Source organism: Ictalurus furcatus, chromosome 1, assembly GCF_023375685.1.
Source record: "Ictalurus furcatus strain D&B chromosome 1, Billie_1.0, whole genome shotgun sequence".
NCBI classification, from domain to species: domain Eukaryota; kingdom Metazoa; phylum Chordata; class Actinopteri; order Siluriformes; family Ictaluridae; genus Ictalurus; species Ictalurus furcatus.
In genome coordinates this window covers 25,437,022-25,460,839 of record NC_071255.1, presented here as the reverse complement: position 1 = coordinate 25,460,839, position 23,818 = coordinate 25,437,022, and the positions used below count along the sequence as shown (strand labels likewise).

At 38.9% G+C, this 23,818-nt stretch overlaps 1 protein-coding gene across 1 annotated transcript in view; it reads right to left on the bottom strand.

The window, feature by feature from the left end:
* Positions 1 to 1,499: 1,499 nt before the first annotated feature.
* si:dkey-22o22.2 (neural-cadherin) overlaps positions 1,500 to 23,818 on the bottom strand; it is a 123,961-nt gene continuing 101,642 nt past the window's right edge. The window contains exons 20-33 of the mRNA XM_053628027.1: positions 21,432 to 21,616; positions 20,238 to 20,473; positions 18,624 to 18,901; positions 18,123 to 18,337; positions 17,156 to 17,283; positions 15,652 to 15,779; positions 15,198 to 15,321; positions 12,606 to 12,786; positions 9,828 to 9,994; positions 9,228 to 9,492; positions 7,861 to 8,041; positions 5,928 to 6,181; positions 3,438 to 3,595; positions 1,500 to 1,976 (exon numbers count right to left, since the gene is read on the bottom strand). Coding sequence (XP_053484002.1) covers positions 1,500 to 1,976; positions 3,438 to 3,595; positions 5,928 to 6,181; positions 7,861 to 8,041; positions 9,228 to 9,492; positions 9,828 to 9,994; positions 12,606 to 12,786; positions 15,198 to 15,321; positions 15,652 to 15,779; positions 17,156 to 17,283; positions 18,123 to 18,337; positions 18,624 to 18,901; positions 20,238 to 20,473; positions 21,432 to 21,616 — 2,977 coding nt within the window. The remainder of the gene's footprint in view (positions 1,977 to 3,437; positions 3,596 to 5,927; positions 6,182 to 7,860; positions 8,042 to 9,227; positions 9,493 to 9,827; positions 9,995 to 12,605; positions 12,787 to 15,197; positions 15,322 to 15,651; positions 15,780 to 17,155; positions 17,284 to 18,122; positions 18,338 to 18,623; positions 18,902 to 20,237; positions 20,474 to 21,431; positions 21,617 to 23,818) is intronic.

Sequence of the window (23,818 nt, the reverse complement as noted above, 5' to 3'; positions counted from 1 at the left end):
ATACAATGTAAAGTGCTTTGAGTGTCTAGAATAGCAAATGGTCTGCACTTATACAGCGCTTTTATCCAAAGCGATTTACTCAGTCTCATTCACCCATTCACACACACTCACACACCAATAGTAGCAGAGCTGCTGTGCAAGGCGCTAACTTGCCATCGGGAGCATCTTGGGGTTCAGTGTCTTACCCAAGGATACGCCGGTATGTGGAGTCATGTGGGCAGGGAATCGAACCACCAACCCTACGATTAGTGGACAACCCAACATTTATATAGCTGCACTATATAAATGTTAGAAATTAAGGAATTAATGCTTCACATGGCTCCTCAAATGTAGGAGTAAAGAAATGCAAATGACTTACTTTATATGGAAAAAAACAGACTTAACACCCATGACAGGATTTGTACCATAGCAAGAGATTATCAACTGTATATGTGTTGCAGCGTCCTGTATCTAGAGTAAGTGCTTTTTTTCTGATCAGGATAGAGGTGGATTCAGAGCCTATCCTGGGGATAGTGGGTGTGAGGCAGGGATACCCTGGATAGGATGCTGGTCCACTGCAGGGCACCATGCACACACTCAATCACACCTACGGGCAATTTAGAGTAGCCATGCCAGTACTGGCATTTTAGGGTAGGGGCAATTTAGAGTAGTTATGCCAGTTCTGGCATTTTAGGGTAGGGACAATTTAGAGTAGTTATGCCAGTTCTGGCATTTTAGGGTAGGGACAATTTAGAGTAGTTATGCCAGTTCTGGCATTTTAGGGTAGGGGCAATTTAGAGTAGCCATGCCAGTACTGGTATTTTAGGGTAGGGACAATTTAGAGTAGCCATGCCAGTACTGGTATTTTAGGGAAAGGGCATTGTAGAGTAGCCAATACCAGTACTTGTATTTTAGGGTAGGGGCAATTTAGAGTAGTCATGCCAGTACTGGCATGTTTTTGGGAGGTGGGAGGAATCAGAGAACCCAGAGGTAATTCACGCAGGCAGTAACCCGAGCTCGGAATTGAACCGGGAAGCTGTGAGGTGGTAATGCTAAACATTGCGCCACAATGCCACCTGGGAACATCAGCACTCAATAAAGGATTCATTTACTGCTGCTTAGAGTAATTCTGATGACACTTTTCAATCTTAATCTGTGCTGCGCTGATTGCAAAACGTAATGAAGTTTGTTTGTTTTTTGTCATCGTAGATGTGTAAATATAGCTCTGGGGTATCCTGACAGAAAATGCATTTCAGTGTAAAAAGAGCTATACTGTGGCTTTGTTCCGTCTGTAAAACATCTGTCAAGGAGAAAATAAATACAGCACTAACAGTTCACATTGAGTAAACTCAATAAATAAAGCACGCCTGCTATCCAGTCTCCAGGCTCTTCTTCCTCTTAAAGCTTTTCTGGCAACCAAACAAGAGCAGAGATTCACTCTGTGTAACGTGTCATTGCTTGAACTCGGTAAATAACACACACAAATACGGCAAACTGGGGTTTCACTGGCTTACGCTGAGTTAGTGTAGCTGCTCAAAGCTCCTGCCCCCGGTGTGGCTGTGGCTCTGCATGACATCTGTGTTTACAAAGCCCACCTCAGGCCTTTGATACAACTCCTTAAGTCCCTCAAATTTGGGCCCCCAGTGCCGCAGAGAATCATAGCTGAAGTCTTCCTCTGGAATGGCTGAGCTCAGAGAGCTGAGGCTGCCGGTGTCTGAACCTGCGCCTTCGACGCAGTACACATGGTAGGTATCCATGGGGAATGCCAAGATGTCATTATCAGCCTCCCAGATGATGCGTGCCACGTAGTTCTTGAAGTCCATGGCGCAATGGGCAGCGGTGCTGGGGTTGTGGTGGTGGATGGGCTGGACTCCACCAGGACGCACCTCCTCCTGAGAACCCTGAGAAGACTTGATAAGGGGCGCTGTAGTGCATGAGGAGGACTGAGACAAGCTGGAGCAGAACGGTCTCTTCAGCTCAGTGATGTCGTAGGCATTCTTGGGGGAATTAAAAACAACGTGCAGAATGAGGAAACTACTAATAGCAGAGAACCTGATAGACCAGCTTCGTGGGTAAGCATAGAATAGTTTCATTGTGTGATAGAGTATAAACACTGAAACAAGTAAGGAACTGCTGATGCATAAAATACACAGAGTTGTCCAAAATGTTAGGCAGCTACCTTATACCTAACACTGACTGGGCATGGTTGTGGGTGTGGCACTGGTTTCAATGTTTCAGACACACCAGTATTGCTGGGGTTTTTAGACACTGTGTATTCTTATTGGTCGGTTTATTAGACACATCTATCTTGTTGAGCCACCTATAAGTGTTCAGTTTAGGGGTGTAAATTGATGACACTACATCTGTTTATTACTCCATATATTCGTATCTGTATCTCTGTTTGGATTTAAACCTGAAGTGGGTGTGGCCTAAACCAGAACAGTGTTTGCATGGGTTTATTTTTTTCTCTGGTTTCCACCAGCAGTTCAGGCAGGCACATAGGCTATGCCAGACTGCATTTATTTGTGAATAAGTGTGTGAATGTGTGATTGTGTATGGTGCCCTATGCTGACCTGGCATCTCAAGCAGGGTGAATTCTCCAGCCTTGTACCCAGTATTATCCACCGCAGCCCTGACCTGGAGAGAGCGTTTACCGGCTCAGTGTTCCACTTTTTTTTGGTGATTTCTAAGCTTTGTTGACCTTTTTTTCACTGAACTATTTGGAGAATGATACCATACAAATAATAAACAATCAAAGGTATCAATTTTGCTCCAGTTTGGACCAAAAGTTACCTAGAAACCCCAGTATCACTGAGGAACCTGATCCACTCGTACCGGTACCACACACAAACACATCACTCACTACGTTTACATGGACAGCAATAATCTGATATTAACCCGATTAAGACAATACTCTGATTAATAAACGTCCATGTAAACAGCGATTATTGATTACCTTAATCCGATTAAAGTCATGATGTGTGCCATTTATCGATCTATGTCCTATAACGTAAAACGGGAACATGAAAGGGATATTCTAAAAGCAACTCATGTAAACACCTTAAACAGAATATTGTCTTATTCAGAATAAGGTCAATAATTAGATTATTGTTTTCAATGTAAATGTAGTCACTATCACTTTCTTATGCTTTGATACACTGGCCTTTTTGTTTTGTTCTTGTGTTCACAGAAGCTTGTATAATTCATATATTTTCATGCTTCACACCTGTCACAGCTGTGCTATCTCATTAATATAAATTTTCCATAAAGTTCAACTCATCCATCATCTCACTGCTTATCTGTTGCCCTAGTTCGCTGTATAATAATCCTGCCTAAAACTGACACTATACTGCCATCCAGTGGAAATCATACAAACAAGCCTCCTGCTTTAGATTAGATGCATCATCTAATCTAATATCATCCCTGTGCTCTGTGCCAGTGCTCTGATTACAATGTACCTGGTCCTGCTCTCCTCCGCCTTCCTCATTGTAGTTGAGGATGTTCTCCCGGATGTCCTCCCAGCTCTCGTGCTCAGCTGGAATGTGGTACACACCGCGTTTCCGGAATTTATTCTCACTGCCCTTCTGGTTCCACACAGTCACCGCCACCAGCACAGCTACAGAAGGCAAGAGCAAAGTGTTCAATCAGAAGAAGAAAACATGAAGTGATAAAACAAGAAAATAGAAGAATGCAATTGCCTAATTGTTCGTTTAATCCCAGTGTTACCCCAGAAACTGTAGTGTCACAATTCAATGTAGAACATATTTAATAACTTCATAATATTATTATTAAACACAACATTTTTAATCACATCTCCTCAGAATAGAACCTAAAACTGGTTTGTGTGTGTGTTTGAATATGTATGTGTCTTCTATAAATGTTTTATACATTTACGGCATTTGGCAGACACCCTTATCCAGAGGGATATACATTTATCTAATTTTTTTTAGACAACTGAACAGTTGAGCGTTAAGGGCCTTGATCAAGGGTCCAACAGTCACAGCTTGGTAGTGCTGGGATTTGAACTCATGCCCCTCTGATCAGTAAGCCAACACCTTAAGCACTGAGTTACCACTGCCCATATACATGGATATACATATATACATAGTGTCCGTTAATATCTATTGTTCTCCACTATTACATTAAAGCCATGGTTCACAAAGTGGGGTCTGATTGTTTTTTTTGTTTTTTTTTGCAGTTGTTACAACACACCATCCATTTTCCATACCGCTTATCCTACACAGGGTCGCCTATCCCGGGGAACACCCTGGTGACACCCTGGACGAGGTGTCAATGCACGGCAAGGCACAATCGCACACCCATTCACACACTACGGACAATTTAGACATGACAATCAGCCTGCTGGGTGATGAAACCGGAGTACTCTGAGGAAACTCCCAAAGCCTGGCGAGCACATGTAAGGCGTGCACAGGGCGTGCACTGGCGAGAACATGCACAGGGCATGCACGAACCTCCAACCCCAGAGGTTTGCCACTAAGCCAGCGTGCCCCCGTACAGTTATTACGCCTATAAGTAATGTTAATCGAAATTACAATTTTAATAAAAATGGGTGGAAGTAACTTTAAAAAAAAACTTTCTGGCTTTAAAACAGCCATAATTAATTAAATAATGTGCCTAATTTCTTTTAGTGGCCCCTGATTATAAAAAAAAAGAAAAAAGTTTAAGAACCGCTGCATTAAAACATGTGAAATAAATTGACGCCCTCTACTGGCAGCGTTCTGCACTCTCCCACCAACTATGATATACCTATTTAAAGCAATGCTGTGTGCTTCTCTTTTTTCTGTTGTGCTTTATTTGACTCTCATTACAGCCGGTATGAGGAAAGGTTCTGTGTGCATGTATTGGAAAGATGCCTTTGATCAGGTTGATAAGGAAACTGTCAACCGATCATATTAGCAGTGTAGCTGTCACCTGTCAGGAGTGACACACAAAACTGTCTGCACACACACACACACACACACACACACCTGTCTCTGCTCCAGGACTCTTCTCTCTTTAATCTCTCTTTCATTATCAATCTGTTGACTTCCCGATGCTGCCACTCTCACAACAAAACTGTGTGCAACTAATAATGCTAATGAAGAACAGACTGTATCTCTATCACTGCACCGATGGTCCAAATTAGCTACAGAAGGGTGTAAAAACACACCGTACAATAACTACAAGCCCAATATCACGCTTTTCAGGTTAATGTGGCCATGGACATCAGACAGTTTATCTACACTCATGGACAAAAATCATCTCTCAGCTTGTGTCTTTCTCCAAGATCCTCACAAGCAGTGGACAAATTATTATGAATGTATTATTGCGCTTCATAGGTCATAGCTTCAAGAACAAATAAAACGAAATTTTCCTAACTGGAAAAAAACCCCCCACATATAACCATGAGCTTTACTCATAAGTGTGAGTTAAGATATGTTTTATATTGTGATTTTAAATTTCAGGAACTTGAGTCAAATATTGGTTGGTGTATAGTTTATATATATATATATATATATATATATATATATATATAAAATTGAGAAGTCTGATGATGAATCATTTGCTGTGTTTATGATATTGATTTATATACATAAACCTAGCCTAGTAATCAGTCAGTGATGCTCAAATATATATTTATTACCTCATGGCCATGACTTATTGATCTTATTATTATATGTTAAGTTGTAGTCACACATTATTAATTAATAATGGATGTCTCCAGAGGGGTCCTGCACCTACAAGTATTGCCCCCCCCCCCCTTTTATCAAACAGTATACAAAAACATTTAAAACTGTACATTTAAGTCTATAACAGTATAGTTATAACCCTAGTCCAACTACAATGCTGATATGGAGCTGTGTAATAAAACCTTCCATTTATGTTCCATGTTTATTATGCCTTTTATGTGTCGATGGGACTGAGGTGAGGATTAAAGTGTTAGTTACCGAAGAACACAAGCAGGCACATGCTTATAGCGAGGATGGAGCTGGGGCTGAGTGCGGCCAGGTGTGATGTTTTAACTTGGCTGATCTCACACCATTGGCCCCGGAAGCCCTCTGCGCAGCGACACTGGTAGCTCTTGGTGGAGTGGGCCAGACAGGTACCACCGTTGCGGCATGTGGAGAAACCACAAGGTGACATAGCACAGCTCACCAACCCTGTGTGTTCATCCACTACAGCCAACTGACCCGCTGGACACCTGCATGGAGAGAAGACACCCATGTGGGGACATGCTAAAGAAGCAGAACATCATATTTCTCATCAGTGCATATACTCTTTACACGGGTGTTCTCTTAAATGATTATATAGTATATAGTTGTGTTCATAAATTTACATAAACCTTGCATAATCTGCAAAATTTAAATAATAAAAAAAAATGAGGGATCATAAAAATCGCATGTTGTTTTTTATTTAGTCCTGCCCTGAATAAGCTATTTCACATAACAGATGTCAGTCCACAGATCACAAGACACAATAATAACTGAGTTTACACAAATGAACCATTTCAAAAGTTTACATGCACTTGATTCTTACATCAATGACTGTTTTTATGTTTTGTGATAGTTGTTGTTGATAGCAGTTAAACTGCCCACTGTTCTTCAGAAAAATCCTCCAGGTTCTGCACATTCTTTGCTTTTCCAGCATCTTCTGCATATTTGACCCCTTTCTAATGGCGACTATATGATGCTGAGATCCGTCTTTTCACACTGAGTACATGAGTACATGAGGGACTCGTACACAACTATTATAAAAGGTATAAACATTCACTGATGCTCGAGAAGGCAACACAATACATTAAGAGCCAGGGGGGTGTAAACTTTTAAACATTATGATCGGTGTAAATAATTATTTTTTTGTCTTCTGGGAAACATGTAAATATCTATAGCTTCTGAAGGCCAGTACTAAAGGAAAAAAAAACCTAAGAGCATTAAACAAAATAATAACAATTTACAAAGATCATCCTGTTCAAAAGTTTACATCCCCCGGCTCTTAATGTGTTGTGTTCCGTTCTTGAGCATCAGTGAATGTTTATACCTTTTGTAATAGTCGTGTACGAGTCACTCAGTTGTGCTCAGTGTGAAAAGATGGACTCAACATCATATAGCCGCTGCTGGAAAGGGTCAAATATGCAGAAGATTCTGGAAAAGCAAAGAATGTACAGGACCTGGAGGATTTTTCTGAAGAACAGTGGGCAGTTTAACTGCTCACAACAAACAAGGGACTCATGAACAACTATCACAAAACAAACACAGTCGTGGATCATTTAGGTAACAACACACAGAGGTAAGAATAAAGGGTATGTAAACTTCTGGAACTGGTTCATTTGTGTAAATTCAGTTATTCTTGTGTCTTGTGAACTATATGTAAACATCTGTTATGTAAAATAGCTTATTCAGGGCAGGAATAAATACAAAACAACATGCAATTTTTACGATCCCTCTAATTTATTTATTTATTTAAATTATTAACATTTTGAAGATTCTGCAAAGAGTATGTACATTTATGAGCACAACTGTATACATAATACACCTAATATAACTTTATCTTAAATATTACCAACATGAATAATATTTTTGGACATTTCTGAAGACAAAAATGTTAACATTTTTATTTTTTGCTATATTTGAAATGTATTTTTTACATTTTAATTAACATGTCAAAATGACCTTCTAAAAATCTCTGTTGTGTAAATATGATTTTTGAGTTCATTCATGAAATTATAGACAAGCCAATAAATATAATATATAACTAGTATGATTGAACTTTCAGCAAAAAATGAAACAGGCCATTTTGACTTCAAGGTTCAATTACACTATACATTTTCAGTGGTTCTTAAAAGTCTAGTCATTAGTTTCATGATGTACGCTGTAGTCTCACCTGCACTCGTGTTTCCTCCACAGATCCACGCAGTACAGTGGCTTCAGGCATGGTTTAGCACGACATGCATCAGAGTGGCATCCTGCCTGAACTCCCCGCCGCTCTAATACCGTAACAAACTCACTGCTCTGACCATCCAGGGGCAGAGAGTGACTGTTCAGCCTCACGTCCCGCATACAGCCTGCACAGCAACACACACACAAACATTCATGGTAAATGGTCTAAACCAAACACACAAACAAAGCTGGATCTCCAGAGAAAGACATAGTGCTTTTTTAACCTTAGCAGTTCTACAAAGTGCTTTACTGTTTCTAATTCACCCATTCACACACACACACACACTCAGGCGCTAGCTTGCACTTTGTGTTGTCAGTACACATAATTTTGCACATGTAACATACTGCATATTTTGTACCTCCCTTTTTGCACGTTCCTGTACATATTTTTCTCATTATCTTTTTTCTTAGTGTTTCTTATATATATATATATATGTGTGTGTGTGTGTGTGTGTGTGTGTGTGTGTGTGTGTGTGTGTGTGACAAATAAAAAATCTTGAGATGTGAAAAGGAAAAGACAGAGAGAGTGAGACAGAGACAGAGACAGAGAAGCCAAGACAAAGAGACCTTTATAGCTTTTTTACCAGATGGAGTGATATGGTACTTCTTAACAAACAACTGCCTCTTATTTCATAATTTCCACTGCAAAGTGATCTATAATGGAACTATGTACCCATGCTGACTTTGTTATTTCTCTTGCTGAGGTACTGAAACACACAGGAGGAGCTAGAAATAGTGCAGACCATTATTCAGTCAAATTCTTCCCAGACTCGCTCTGATGGAGTCTCTGGCTTGAAACTTTTTTTTTTACTTAAACATCGGTGTTCATTAGTGTAGTGACTGAAGTGCATGTAGCACAAACTACTCTCTCTTTTCAAATGCACTATTTCTGGCTAATTGAGGAGGCTCTATCACCATTTTATCAAACAGTTTAATGTTTTGTTTTTTTCTTTACATTTATGTACACACAGCATTGTTTTCTTGGTGCTGCTAATTATTTCTTAAAAAAAAAAAAAAGCAAGTTAAAAGTTTGCCATGAAGTGAGGCTGAATCCCAAATAGCTTTCTATTCACTTTGTTTTCACCCTACATAGATGTAGTGCTGGTGCTGTAGGCCTCTGTAGTGTCTACTATGCACAACAGAATGTCATTTCTGAGCTAATTTTCATTCAGATTAAAGTATTGGCACACATGGCTGTGTTTGAGCTGCTTGCTGCCATTAAAACAAGCTCACTGTGTCTTGTTCATCAAGTGACAGAGACATGGATTAGATATCAGACAGAGAGAGGTGGAGGAAAAGACTGAGACGTACCTCGGAAGTCTCCCTGTGTGCTCTGAGAGGCACCATTTCCCAGAAGCACATTGGAGGAATGTACTACAATCTCAAGTTTATTTCCAAGCACCCCAGTGACTTCTCGTGACCCCCCGCCTTGCTCCAGTTGCAGGATGAACACGTTGTCATGGCGACTCAATCTGACCAGGACCCACTGGCCGTGATCCACTCGCTGGCTCCCCAGCTTCAGTGTGTGTGGGCCATCACCCAGGTTGGCACGAACACACACGTAGCCATCTACTATCTACATGAACACATAGGTGCAGATGTTAAAACTAGAGACAACACAATGTGACAGCAAATTCAAGTCATGACTAATTCAATATACTGTGCAATACTATATAAGTATTTAGCTTGACATTTTGAAATTCGGGGCTGTCACAGCGGGAGGAATGAATGAACTGACCTAATCTGGGTCCCTAAGTAAAAGGGCTTGAACTATAAATATCTTAAGAAACAGTGAGGGAAGAAACATGAACATGCTTTTGCAATGGGCCTAGAAATCTGTGGAAAGCCCCTGAGTGTCTATATAATTGTGTATGTTTGTGCGAGACACCGTGTGTGTATCCAACCCCTCACCTCCAGGATGATGAACTCACTCGAGTCCCGGGAGCCCATGCTGAGTAGGATCCCTGATGAGGAGCGGGTTCTGATGAGGAACTGTGCGTGTGTCCTGCGTGAACTGATTCCTGTTCTCAGCTGGTACCTGAGCATGCTTTCCTTCTCAAAGGACCACTCAGGAAGAGCTAAAGTATAGACACACACACACACACACACACACACACACACACACACACACTTTACAACATGCCAGGAAACTACTTCACACAAAATAAAAATAGCACTGTAACATCCTTTATGAAAATGAACCCGGTTTTTCTGTGTTTACAAATGTGGTTGCTATGATACCAGATGTCTTTCCTAGTTTTAATACTACTAGAATCACTGTCATACCTCTCATAAAAAGAACTGAAAGTGACTAAACTTTGAAGGGAATTTGAGTGAGGTTATTTAAAGCTGCAGTATGGAACTTTTTTTGGTTAAAAATGAACAAAAATCAAGTATTGAGCAAGTACATAAAAAAAAAAAAATCAATGTCTTCTCACCTGACACTGATTCGCAATGCTAAGCTTATAGTAATGATTGATAATTTGAGCCGATTGGTCAGATTTCACGGAAAATGTCAGTTTGATGTCATTCGTCTTTGCGTGGTTACGTCACGTCCGTAAACGAAAATAAGAAGAGCCGGCTACTATATCTTGTGTGTGGAGGCTGAGGATGGTGGAGCGTTTGTAGCTTGTTCTTACAACAGTTGCTTACACTTTAAACGTATCGTCTAGACGGCTGCTTTTAATCTGGATAGATCTAAACGCAATCATCGGTGACATTTGAGGAATCAACTGTTGTCAAAACTAAGAAACCTGTCAAAACTCTGAGATCTGAAGGAATTGAAGACTGACGTAGAGGTGGCTTTTTTTCAGCTGAAAAGGTAAGACATTTCAGTGGCTCAATAGGTAGCTAGCTAACATTAGCGCACTTGCTTGATTCAGCTAGATATCGAGTTTCCTATTTTGTTTTTGTGTTTGTTTGTTTTGCTATAGTCAGTGGTTAAACTGCACTTATTTTCTGCTAGTTATGAGAGTGAGCAACTCACCTCTACTCCAAGAAAACCGTACCCGCTACATGTCGGTTATCAAGTACTGGAGCTAATATACAAGCCATATGTATACCTCAAACCATCAGAATCACCCACGCAGAAGAGCAGTGCCAAAGCACAGCCCAGGTAAAAAAAAAAAAAAAAAATCAGCAAGTAACCTGCAATTTTATGTTTCAAACAGAGATGGCTATAGCGAGGCAAAAGTTCTGTACCGCTGCTTTAATGTATGATGCAAGACAGCTATGTTTCACTGTATTACATATGAAAGACAATGGAATAAAACTCGTCATTTGATTGCGCTGTGTTTGTGCTGATTTGTGCAACATAATTAATTTAGCTTGTACTGGTTTGGTTTTTGATATAACAACTACATTTCAGTCTAAGTCTATGGCTGAGAGTGATGTCACAGTATTAATAAAATTTTTTAAAATTATTATTATTTTTTTTTTACATAGTACATGTTCAGTTCACTGTGGCACTTATTTACATTATTATATAACACTACATTTTCTCAAAAACTAACCTTGCAAAAATCAGCACAAACACAGCACAAACAAATGTCATACATCTTATTACATTTCTTTTTACATGGGGGGGGGGGGGGGGCAGCTTCATGGACTTACATTAAAGTGCCACACTACAATGGAAAAAACTGTCAGGTTTTGTGAAGTAAAAGTATGAAACTAAATTATTAGATAATAAGAAAACAACTTATGTCGAGGTCACGAGAAAACAAGAAAGAAAATAATAATAATAATAATAATAATAATAACAATAATAATAATAATTCATGGCTGCTTAGGGTTAATGTAAAAATGTTTCAGATTGTTTTTCACTTCATTTTGATACGATGTAATTTCACACTGAGGGTGCAAAAAGTTCTGTAAGTGAGCTCTTCTATTTCATTTTCTAATCTTTTAATGGCAGTTACATAATTGAAACTGAATAGTTTGTACTTGAGCAGGCATCCATGTACAGTACCATAGCAACCTATAACAGTGTCAGAAGAGTAACAGTTAACTTAAGTACCACAGTAAAATCACAACAATGCCCTTTTCAAGAATATAACACTCATAGTTACTATAAGGTGCAGTTATAAAACATGTAACTATTATTATTATTATGCAATTAAAAATGATTAAAATATTATACGGTAATAAAATATAATAAAAGCTAGTTAAGAAGAATGTCCATTGTTAAAAGTACTATATAAATACAACAGAATTGAATTCCCTCAGTCATGGAATGAGCCTCAATCCGGACTGCAGAATCTGTCAGTATTTTCAGAAAACAGCTAAAGACCCACCTCTTCCATGAGCACTTAACTAACCCCTAAAATGCCAACCCAACATTATTTAAAAAACAAACAAAAAACACCTTACTCTGGCTCTCACACCTCTACTCTGTGCACTTTGCTTCTCTAGAACTCAATTGAAGATCTTGTATAGTAGCACTACTTGTATTGTTCTCCATTTGATATATCGCTTTGCTTGTATTTCCTCATTTGTAAGTCGCTTTGGATAAGAGAACTTGCTAAATGAATAAATGTAAATATAAATGTAAATATAATACTACTTTTGAACTAGGGTAATAAATGTAGTACTCATCCATTTGTGCGTTTAAAAGAAATCTCTAAAAAAAAATGTAGCCATTTAATGCTATGAGCTTATAAATTCTAAAATGCGGACATGCCGACTCACCGTTGTCACACTTGTGTCCGCTGTATCCGGGGTGGCAGTCACAGCTGAAGGAGCCCCACTCCCCAAGGCACTTTCCACGCAGGCCACAGGAGGGCCCTCCCGCCGTCACACACACTCCATCAGTCAAACTGCACCCGGGGGCACTGTTCATACTCTCCGCTGCACTGCTCAGGTCATACACCTGACCAAGGACACACACACACACACACACACACACACAAATGAGTCTGAGTCAGCACTATGGGTGACCTCACTGGTATATATTCATATGTCATATCCTTAGACATAGAGGTTAGTCTAATTTGACCATTTTTTAATGAATTATCTATCTTTCTATCCATATTTCTTCAAGTAGGTGTAAGACACTGACAAGATTTTCCTTATGTGAAATGTCTCCATCATGGCACACAGCATTCTAAAATTGTACTATTAAGTGTCGGTTGGCACAGGCAGTCAAACTACACAATTATGCATCCGATTTTGGCATAATAGTACAGCATTTCACTTGAGATCATCACAAAATGTCATGCTATGTTGCAACATTCTGCTCACTTGACAAAAATGTCTGACATGTCAGAAAATAGTCAGTGTGACTCAGACTCGTCAGGAGGTGGGAAATAAATCCCTCACCCACACGCTGAAAGAGTGTCAACTCTGTGTTTGTGAAAACTGATGAAAAAGTTGGGGGGTAAAGTCTGGTACTGTATCCATGTGTAGGGATGAATGGATCCAATCAGTTCAGTACTCGTAGGGAGCTAACCATTACTCCTGTTTGACTTTTGATTTGATTAGATGTGAGACATGTCATGGACTTGTTTTGCAATTAACTATTTAGCTAACTAACCTGCTTACTCACAAAAGAGCGAGCTGTTCCACAAGCTTTTGTTAAAAGGGAGGAAACTGGCATTAACCCACATCAGCGTATATCTGACATCGTTCATATGTTTGCACTCAAGTGTATGTTTGCACAATTAAGTGTATGTATCTGAAAGGTCACAATATTATACACATCTGTAGTTTGAGTGCTTGTACCAGCTGACATTTGAAAATAACATTTTTCTGACACAGTATATTTAGATACAGTATATACACAGTATACTTCTTAGCTAATTGTTTCGTATTTTATGAACGTTGCAGTTCTACAAACTTTTGGATTAAAAGAATGCTTAACTGATGTTTTCTGGATGCTCTGAGAACATTTTAATCAATGTTTGTAGACATTCTTGCAATGTTTCTACAACACTAACATTTCTAGTTAGTTTTGGACTAACTGGGAATTAGTATAATACTGTGAAGCAAACATTTATTACAGCCAATGTTTTTAGAAGAATACAGGAACGTGTTACAAAACGTTACAGGTTAATCTTCTTAGAACCTACAAATTCTGACTCTTTTAAAAGAATATTTCCAAAAAATCACCAAAAAATTTCCAATATCACCAAAATTTTTTCCCAATATCACCAACAAACCAATATCACCAAAAAACTTCCAATATTACCATTTTTTTTCCAATATCATCAAAAAATTCCAATATCACAAAAAAATTCCAATATCACCAAATAATTTCCAATATCACCTAAAATTTTCCAATGTCACCAATATTTCTCCCAGTTTAGTCCACCATCTAGTTCCTTGCTGTAACATGGCATGCTAACGTGCTTTTTCTGAGCCATGTAAATTTGGTCACCTTATATATTTTAGAATCCCACTTATGTAAAATTATTGGGCAGCTCAACATAATTGGAGGAGGCGCTCACAAGCAAGCAGATGCCCATGGTGGTCTAGTGTCACTCTTTATTACACGTTTCAGTTTCATTACCATATCTCTGTTAAAAACAAAACAACCTTCGCATGAATATGAATAAGCTTCATTTATTAAATATTTTGTTCTGACATCAATATTCAATCAGCATGTGGAGAAACACCAGGATGTGCAACACCAGCAGATACAGTATGTGTCCTTGTTGCTAGATTTGATAGAAACTTATTTCTCTGTATGAGCTTGTGCATGATGTCTATTAACTGAAAAGAAGGTTAAAGCTCCCTGACCCTAACAACTGCTATTTAAATATACAAAGGTGCAAAAATATACCCAATTAATCATAGCATGCACTACTGCATTGACAATAAAAGAGTCACCTGAAAACGACACTTTCTGCTTTTTCAGCTAAAGCAATGGTCAGAACAAAGGTGAATAAAATTCACCCAGAGGAAAAGCCAATTCACTGAATGAGAAAGCACACAGTATGTAAAAGACGCACTTTTCAGTTTATGCCAACTTTGAACTGTGAATTCCTAAGCCACAGACTTGCCTATAGAAAAGAAGTGGGTGTTTTCAGTTAAAAACAAAAAAAGGAGATGCTGTTTATTATTAAGTAATGGTCACTCCAGACCTTTGTCACATTGTTTCTTATTGTTGCATGAATCAAAATTTTTCTAAATGTTTTTCTCGCTTTTTTCTCCCTACTTGCTAGGATCTTCTTGTTAACAATGCTAACACCTCTCATGAGAGAGACAGAGATACTATATGGCTTGAAAACATGAATAATACAGAGATACTATAAAGACTGAAAAGAAGAATAATCTCCACACCTGAGTGTCCACCACCAGGTTTCTGATGCAGCCCACAAACCCTTTATAGTACGTGTGTGCGTGACGCAGTGGATATGTGTCCTTCACGCCTCCTAGCTGTAGAGGCTGATTCACATTCAGGAATCTATAGAGAAAATTAACAACACAGTAATACAGCTGAAATCTCTCAGACTGCAATAAAATACACACTAATGACAGTAACATAAACTAATTGTCCTCTAATTATATGAAATATGTATAGCATTTGTTGTAATTATATATATATATATATATATATATATATATATATATATATATATATATATATATATATACACACACATATACATACATGAAGTTGCTTGAGACAATTATAACATATGAAAGGCATATTTATATAGTGTGTACTCTGTGATTGGAAAAAGAAGTGATGTAACAATAATAAAGTGAAAATTTTATTTTCACTTTATTTTACCTCTCAGTGCCTGGAGTATGTGCAGACACCTTGCACACTGACTGGTCCGTCTCAAACATGTCCACTCCCAACCCCTCCACCTCGTTCACCATGGCTCCAGTGCAATGGTCCACAATCAAGTGTACTTCCTGTAAATTATATTTACACACACAGTAAATACAGAGTGCACACTTAAATGTATTTACACTCACTAAATCTAGAGTGTAACAGAAACTTCAACGACTAAAGTGCATTTAATTTCTGAGTAGTACAAAGATATGATCGTCTGTCATTTTCCATGCCCTGCTACAAAATCCAGTTTGGTCTGATTTGTAACTGACAAAGCTGACAAAAGAATTTGAATATGGATTTTGTATATTTCAATTAGATACACATTACATAATTTTTTTTTCTGTGGTGTATTAAAATAAATGTACTTGTTTTAAACTAGGCACAAGATTTGATTTTAAAAACATTTTTTTGTTTAAAAACAACAACAACAACAACAGAACTCTAAATACAAATCTCAAAAATTCAAACCACAACAGTACAGATTTTATGTCATTTTCGGCAAAATGGGAAGCCTCCAAGATTCCCAGGAAAAACTAGACACTTTCAGAGTGGTCAAACAAATAAAAATATTTTTATGTTCTACTCGAACAGCTAGTTTTCTACAGTCATGGAAAACACTCAATGCTTAATATATGCTCAGCATACTATTCTAGCTAGTTAAGCTATGCTAACATTGGCTTGCTGGCAATCAATAGCAGCTAACAAAAAAAGTTAGCTGAATAAGAATTTAGCTAGTTCAGTAGCATATAAAAACCTGACTTGATGGCACTTGCATCATTACGTTCATATCTTCTTTTTTGATTTCGTTTACATCTAGTCCAAACCTCTTCACTTGAAATCACATGAATCCAAGTGTGAGATTTGGCTGTGATTTGCCATTTGCACAATTTGGCCACTCTGAAAGAATCTATTTTTCCACGGGAATCCCAGCTGCTTCACCTGTGCTCTCATTTACATCAAATCTGTATTTTCGGATTTAAAATTTTCTGAGATAGGGGTTTGTTTATGTCTTTCAAGGCAAATCTTACCTACCAAGTTAAAAAATGTAAACGTATTAAATAAACCACAGAAAAACACACCAAAGAGTAATTTAAAGAGTATATAACTGAAATATACAAAAAGAAAAAAGATAAAATCAATAAAAATTTACAAATTCATATTTAGATACTTTTTGTCAGTTTTCCAGCTCTATAGTAGGCCATCTTGGCCAGCTAGTAAGATATTTTTATTACTACTTGAGTAAATGTATTAAAATATATGAATTTCTAATTGCATTAATATTTCCTTAAAACAGCATGAGTATGATGTTGCACTAGTACCTGTAATTTAGCCAGTAGCTGATCAGACTAAGCTGGATTTTTCAGCAGGGCTGCCAAATTTGGTTGAATTCCGACTCTGAGACTTTAGTCTAGCACAGGATCTAGGAGGTAACCGACCCTAGTCCTGGTCCTACCTTTCCATCGCTGATGATGTCGAGGTGATGCCAGCGACGGTCAGACAAAGAGGCATGTGCAGGAAGCTGCAGAGTGACTGTGCCTGAGCCGTGATTAACACTCAACACTGGGATGCCTTTCTTCAGCTCTAGAAAGAGACAGAGATGACATCATGTCAGAGAAAAGGACAGAGACTGATGATAAGATATCGTATTGGCTTCTCAGATTCCTGAGTTCTCAAACTTTCAGTAAGTGAGTCAATCTATCGCTTTTAAGTGTGTTAACGTCCTGACCATGCCTCTCTTCTGTCAGCTCTTAATGCATTCTTTTATATGCTTCAACGGTGATGCTATTTCTCATTTTCCCCACACTAATTCATCACACACTGACAGTGCATCGAGTCCTGTAGTGCATCGAGTTTAGGTTTGAGCCAGACCCCTGGTGGAAAAAAAATGCTTCAGTGCAATCAATTTGTGGTCAAGTTCGATTTTTCCACCTCCAATCAGAACAGCACAAGGCCAGCTCGATAATTAAGTGCCTACAGGAGGCACAGAGCATACTGACGATCTAAGCTTTTTTAAGGCCTGTTAAGGTTTTCCTCTGGAATCATATGAGGTCAGGACAGAACAGATAGGACAGCATGTCTGCAAAGTTTGACCTTTATTAGAGGGCCTTGCCTCTGATCCCATTTGCCCTTACAGTGCTGACCACAGACATTTCCATTCAGATCAATTCATCACTAAGTGTACATCATTCATCATCATCATCATCATTATCTATTGACTCTATTTCCCACAGCTAATTGTTAAGGAAAATTAATTTCTTGCACGGCCAATGTAGAAACCCTCAATCATGATGGTATCGATTGCTTTGTCATGTTTTTCATTATTAAGATTACAACTTGCTGGGTGTTCTTTATGACTAGAAATAAAAACAGTGCAGGGGACAAGCTAAATACAAGATGTTGTGGCATTTGGGTAAATTTACCAAGTGCAATGAAGTCCCCCTTGTCTCCAGGCTGGAGGACACCTAGAGGGCCGTTATACAGCAGCAGGCCGTCGGCTGACTCTGTGATAAACTCCAGAGAGATGTGGCTCTTGAAGCAAGGCTTTATGGGAGGGAACCAGGCATAGCCATCTCCCAGAAACGTGTGCTTAGTCTGCTGGCACTCTGGGCCGTCAAACAAGGGTGGACACTGACACCTAGGACAGGCATAGGTTGCCAAAATGGCAAAAAATATGTAACATTTGCACATAATATGAGACATTTTCACAATATATGTACATTATAAATCGTGATATTGAGTGCGGCTTTTTTTGGATTTGCTTATAATGTCAGAAAAAAAACCCAGTGCCATAGAAGAGCCTTATTAAAAGTTTAATCATGTTGATTAGATGATTAATGATTAGTTAAATAACAATCAGCTTTTATAAAAGTATCACTACATCAATACATCCTATTGCCCACCCCATTTTGATGAGATATTACCTGTAGCCCATGTCTGTATCCACGCAGGTGCCTCCATTAAGGCAGGGGCAGTGGGGGTAAGAGGAGCAGGACATGTGCTTGCTCTCTCTGGCCAAGCAGCCACACAGAGCTGTAACAGTGGCTGAGACAGAAACCAGAGAAGCGTTCCCGCCATTCAGAACTGAAGGAGTGTCACTAAACGTCACCCTGCTGGAACAGCCACCTGCAGGACTGCAGTCTGCATAGGCACACTCATCCACCCCCACCTGCAGAATGGCCACACCCAGGGCTGATTCCAACTGAAAAGATGGAAAGACACAGATTGCAGATTCCAATATTGGTGGAGTATACAAAAACCATGCAGAAAATGAAACACAGATGACATTACAGTACTGAATGTTTGGATGGTTGATCCTGTGTACTGGTTGTTATTCTTCTTAATGGACAGATTTTGTCTGTAACATTACATCAGGGGTCATAAACAGTGGAAGCAGCCCGGAGATGGACCCAGCAAAGTATTTCAACAGGTCAAACTTGAAAAAAAAAATTAATAAATGAAAATTCAGCGACTCCAAACATGCAGTACTCCAGCTTCTATAGCAGATCCTTTACTGCAGCTTGTTGCTATCAGTCACATGCATTTATGTAAACTATTTAAGGAACCATATAGAGAAAGAAAAGAGTTTTCACACACTTTCAAAAATATTTTTTTCACTTTCCATCTCTAATCTGATTAGTGAAGTAATGACAGGGCTTGTTAAAAAAAGTCAATGATGAAAACAGAATGTTGTATATATTTATTCTCCATGTCATGAGTAATGTGAAGTACTAATAAACAAATCACTAATGGTTACAGTAAAAGGTTAAAAGGTCACTATTCAGTCATGCTAGTTGCTCATCCTGATGTTTTGTTAGCAAGGAATTGTCTGAAGCTGGACCTTCATGAATTTTAGTTGCGTTACCAATATGGAACACATTTACATGAGAAAACAAGATAATCCATAATGTGGCAGAAGATTGAACATGAAAGACAGAACTTAACTGTCAATTGTGGTATCCACACTATTGTGTGTATGACTATGAACAAAGCATAACCTCACAGTCTAATGATATACTGTATAGAGAAATAGACATTTTCTAATTACAGCACAGTCTATACTCTGTGGCAAACATATATGAAGGCACCTTATGAGATCTCATAGCTCTGTGTGTGTGTGTGTGTGTGTGTGTGTGTGTGTGTGTGTGTTAGAGAGAGCGATTGGCTGAAATCCATGTCCAAGGGCAATATGTCACATTCATTACAAGCCTTTGTAAAACTTTCAGAGCAGCCTCTAACACTGGGCATAAACAAAAGTCGGAGGCTTCACACAGCTCCCACTCACACCTGATTTACAGATCCATTTATTCCCTCCCTCTATCCCTCCTTCATTCCTTCCCTTCTCAGCTCACTGGCCATGGCTGCACTACGCTGTGTCATACCTTACAAGGCCATGAAATATTCACAATGCTTCACGCAGATTGTCACTTCATGTAAAAGTGTAATGTGTTAGTAGCTGTCTGCGCTTATGTGTCTGAGTGATGTAAATACAAACTCTGCATGTGGGTGTGTTTGTGAGTGTGTGTGATTGTTGTTACCTTGGCCTTGTGCATAGCCACACTGCCATGCAGTTTCTCTGGCTTGTAGTATGGGGAGCCATGGGCAGCAAACCACAAGCTGAGGTGCTGCTGTGTAGAATGACTGCTGTTGGCCAGGCTGAAGACATGCACTTTCTCCAGATCTGTCTGTAAGACCTCAGATAGCAGACGCTGCAGACGCTCATACAAACTCTCCTCACCATCTGAGGCCCTAAACAACTCTTCTGCTGTTACATCTGCACACAATAAACACCAAAACTCAGGTTTATATACACCCATGCTAACTTATCAAAAACACATATTGAAGAAGTGTGTGGAGGTTTGTAGTTATCAGAGTCTGGTAATAGTAAATAAAAACAATCAAAACAACTAGACTAGTGGTATAATATTAAAACCATGAATGAACAATAATAATGCTCATAACACAAGTGTTGTTGCTCTAACTTGGTCTGTGATTTCTTTCTTTCTTTTTAATATTACAGTGGCGGGAATCAAAATAACAATTATCAAAGTTATTATACCTATAAACAGTGTTCGACATGAATCTAATTAAAATTTTAATAAAAAAAAGGATTCTATGGCTCCAGTAAATATCCAAAATATTACTGTACACATTTAAACAATGGGGCTAATTCTTTTTAATAGTTTTTGAATTTAAAAATCTATGCTGGTGGGGGGGGGGGGGGGGGGGTTTGCTTAATATGGAAGTCTAAAGGCAGTTATTGGGACTGACAAACACTTGTGTGAAATACATTCAGTATTTATGCAGAATATGCTTATGAATTCTTCAGTCAAAGGCATAAGCACTAAATCTTTATAATATGTCCTTTCAGAGATGGAACATTTTTAGAGGAAAGAATTAATGGTTATATGCTGACAATGTAAATTCAAACCCCCTGCCCTTAGGCCACCAATGCGATTTCAGTTTTTTTCTCAGTACAGGGAATTACATCAAATTTCTTGTACCTACACTAGGGGTGCAGTGAATAAAGATCAGTTTGAATGCACTGGAGTACTCCTAATAATAATAATAATAATAATAATAATAATAATAATAGTAATAATAATATAACAACAATAATAATGATCATAATAATAATGAATTATAGGGAACAGAGATGTTTTATAGTCCTGTTCAGCAGACCATATTGGAGGTGAATGTTGCAGTGAATAAACAGGAGTTAAATCACGCACTGCAGAATCGGAGCGAGCCAGCGTTGAGTAGCGCCTCCTCCTCCAGCTCCTTGACTGTAATCTGCACCGTTGAGGTGACATCTGGCCAACTCTTATCGGCCACTCGCACCTGCAGTCTGTACGTCCCAGCCGGGGTGCCGCTTTTTATGCTTAACTGACCAGAGTTCTGGTTCAGGATAAACTGCCTGTGAGATACAGAGAGAGAAAGAGTGTGTGAGAGAGAGAGAGAGAGAGAGAGAGAGAGAGAGAGACGGAGTTAGGATGTGTATATATTGGGGGTTTAGTAGTGATTACTGAAACAACAGCTAATTAAACAAAGTAGACATTTTGAATTCCCTTTCATCATCTTTGACCAGACATAATAATAACTAAGCAGTCCAATAAGAGGCTTTATGTTTCCGTCTTTGCATCACACCCTCTGATTCTGCAGCCCTCACACAGGTCCACCATCCAAACTGTTGGCATTAAACTGTAAAATGGCAGCCCATAGCCTGTTAGTCCCTGCCCATTTTTACTTTCATAGAGTTACAGAGGGTCTTGCCCACTGGCTCATGGTGATGTCCTTTAGTACAGCCCAGCACTTCAGCTAAACACAGGCACTGTCAGCCTGGACAGGCTAAGCAGAGTTCTGACTCACTGTGGTAATATGAGAAATATGCCACTGCTGAACCTTATATGTCAAAGATGTTTGGCTGGATACATCCAGAGCAGTGGCATACAATCTTTTCAATCCAGCCAGCAGGATCACCCAATACCAGAGGTACAAAATGAAGTCCTAATAACAGCCTTCATAATGAGCATATCATATCCCAAGTATAAAAATTATACCACTAGAGGCGTACCTTACTACTCAAAGCAAATGTGTTTCTCCTTCCAGTGCTACTCACTACGATTTCCCTGATAGTGCTTGACTAACGTCCATCCCTTATGTAGCCACTGCATAGGCGAAGAACATTATATTTTTAGTGAGAAGACATGTAAAATCACCCATCTGACCAAAAAACAGATGTCTTCCCACTAAAAGTAAACTGTCTTGCCCCTTTTGACCAAAAATGAAACGTGAAACGACCATGTATTACTGTTTAGTATCAGAATGAGCCTAGAAACATGTTTGCTCTTCACAAACGCTGCCGACTAAGTGCAGCAAAAAACACTGACATCATTCCCTTTGAGTAATCAACACTTCAAACCTCTAGCAGCACTGTGAGTACTGGCGCAGGAGCTGTGATAAGGGGGAAAAAAATCTGTTAAAAAACAAATAATAAAAAAAAAACCCCGACAGATACATTTTTCGGTCACTTTGCCTTTTGTCTCTGGCTGCCTGCCAAAGTGCACACCAGTGCAATAAACTGCATAGCAAAACTATAAAGTGGTGTAGGTTACCTGTTACCATAGAGGGCATACTATTTAGTATGCGAGTATGCAATTTGGAAGACTTTAAATCACCCTTTATCCTTGAAAATGAATGCCGTCGTGCTGCTTTTTCAAGCCACTGCACAGAATCTGCATCTAAAATGGACACTAAGATGATACCACTGGGATTATACTCCAGAGCTTAGCACAGTACAGCATTTAGTGTATGTGTATTATCTGAAATATTATCTAAAGCTGGTGCCAACACTTGACACACATAATCAGTGAAGAGAGAGAATAAACTATTAAACAACTGTAAACAGATGCACTCAAATACATAAAATGAGTAGGCATTGTACACAACATTAAAGCAGAATATCTATAAGGATATCAGTGACACATACAAAAGCACCTAATATTGATCAATATGCAGTGGAAATGTACCTTTAATATTACCCTACTGATGCTGATAATATGATGCATGTACTACAGAAGTGTTTAACTGTGTTTATCACCATGGACAAACACACCAAGGTCGCAAAACTCACACTGGCTGGCGTTCAAATTAGAATTTAAAAGCTGCAATCATGTTCACATAACGGCAATTCAGTTCCACGTGGCTAGTGACCTCCAGCTCATGTGCCAAATGAGGTAATTACCCATCAAGTAAGCAAATGAAACACTGCCAAGGTTGAAGTGATGCTATGTGTGCCAAACATCATGCCATACTGGCCTCTGATAAACTGCTAATGTATTCATGTGTTACTTATTCTAATTAACAGGAGCAAACACTTTCCAAAACACCTCGAGGAGGCTAATTTCGGAGAAAACTGTATACGAAGAGACAGGCCTCATCTCAGCAGACTGCACGTGAAATTTGTTACTTCTATGAATACTGATGCATATTTTTGCTTATTTTTGAGAAGTGCCATGTCTGTCACAGCTTGTGCAGCCGGCTCAGTATGAAGCTCGTCACTATTTCATGTGCTGCTCATTAGAGTTAGAGTCTGTCACACATCAATTTTCTAATCAAG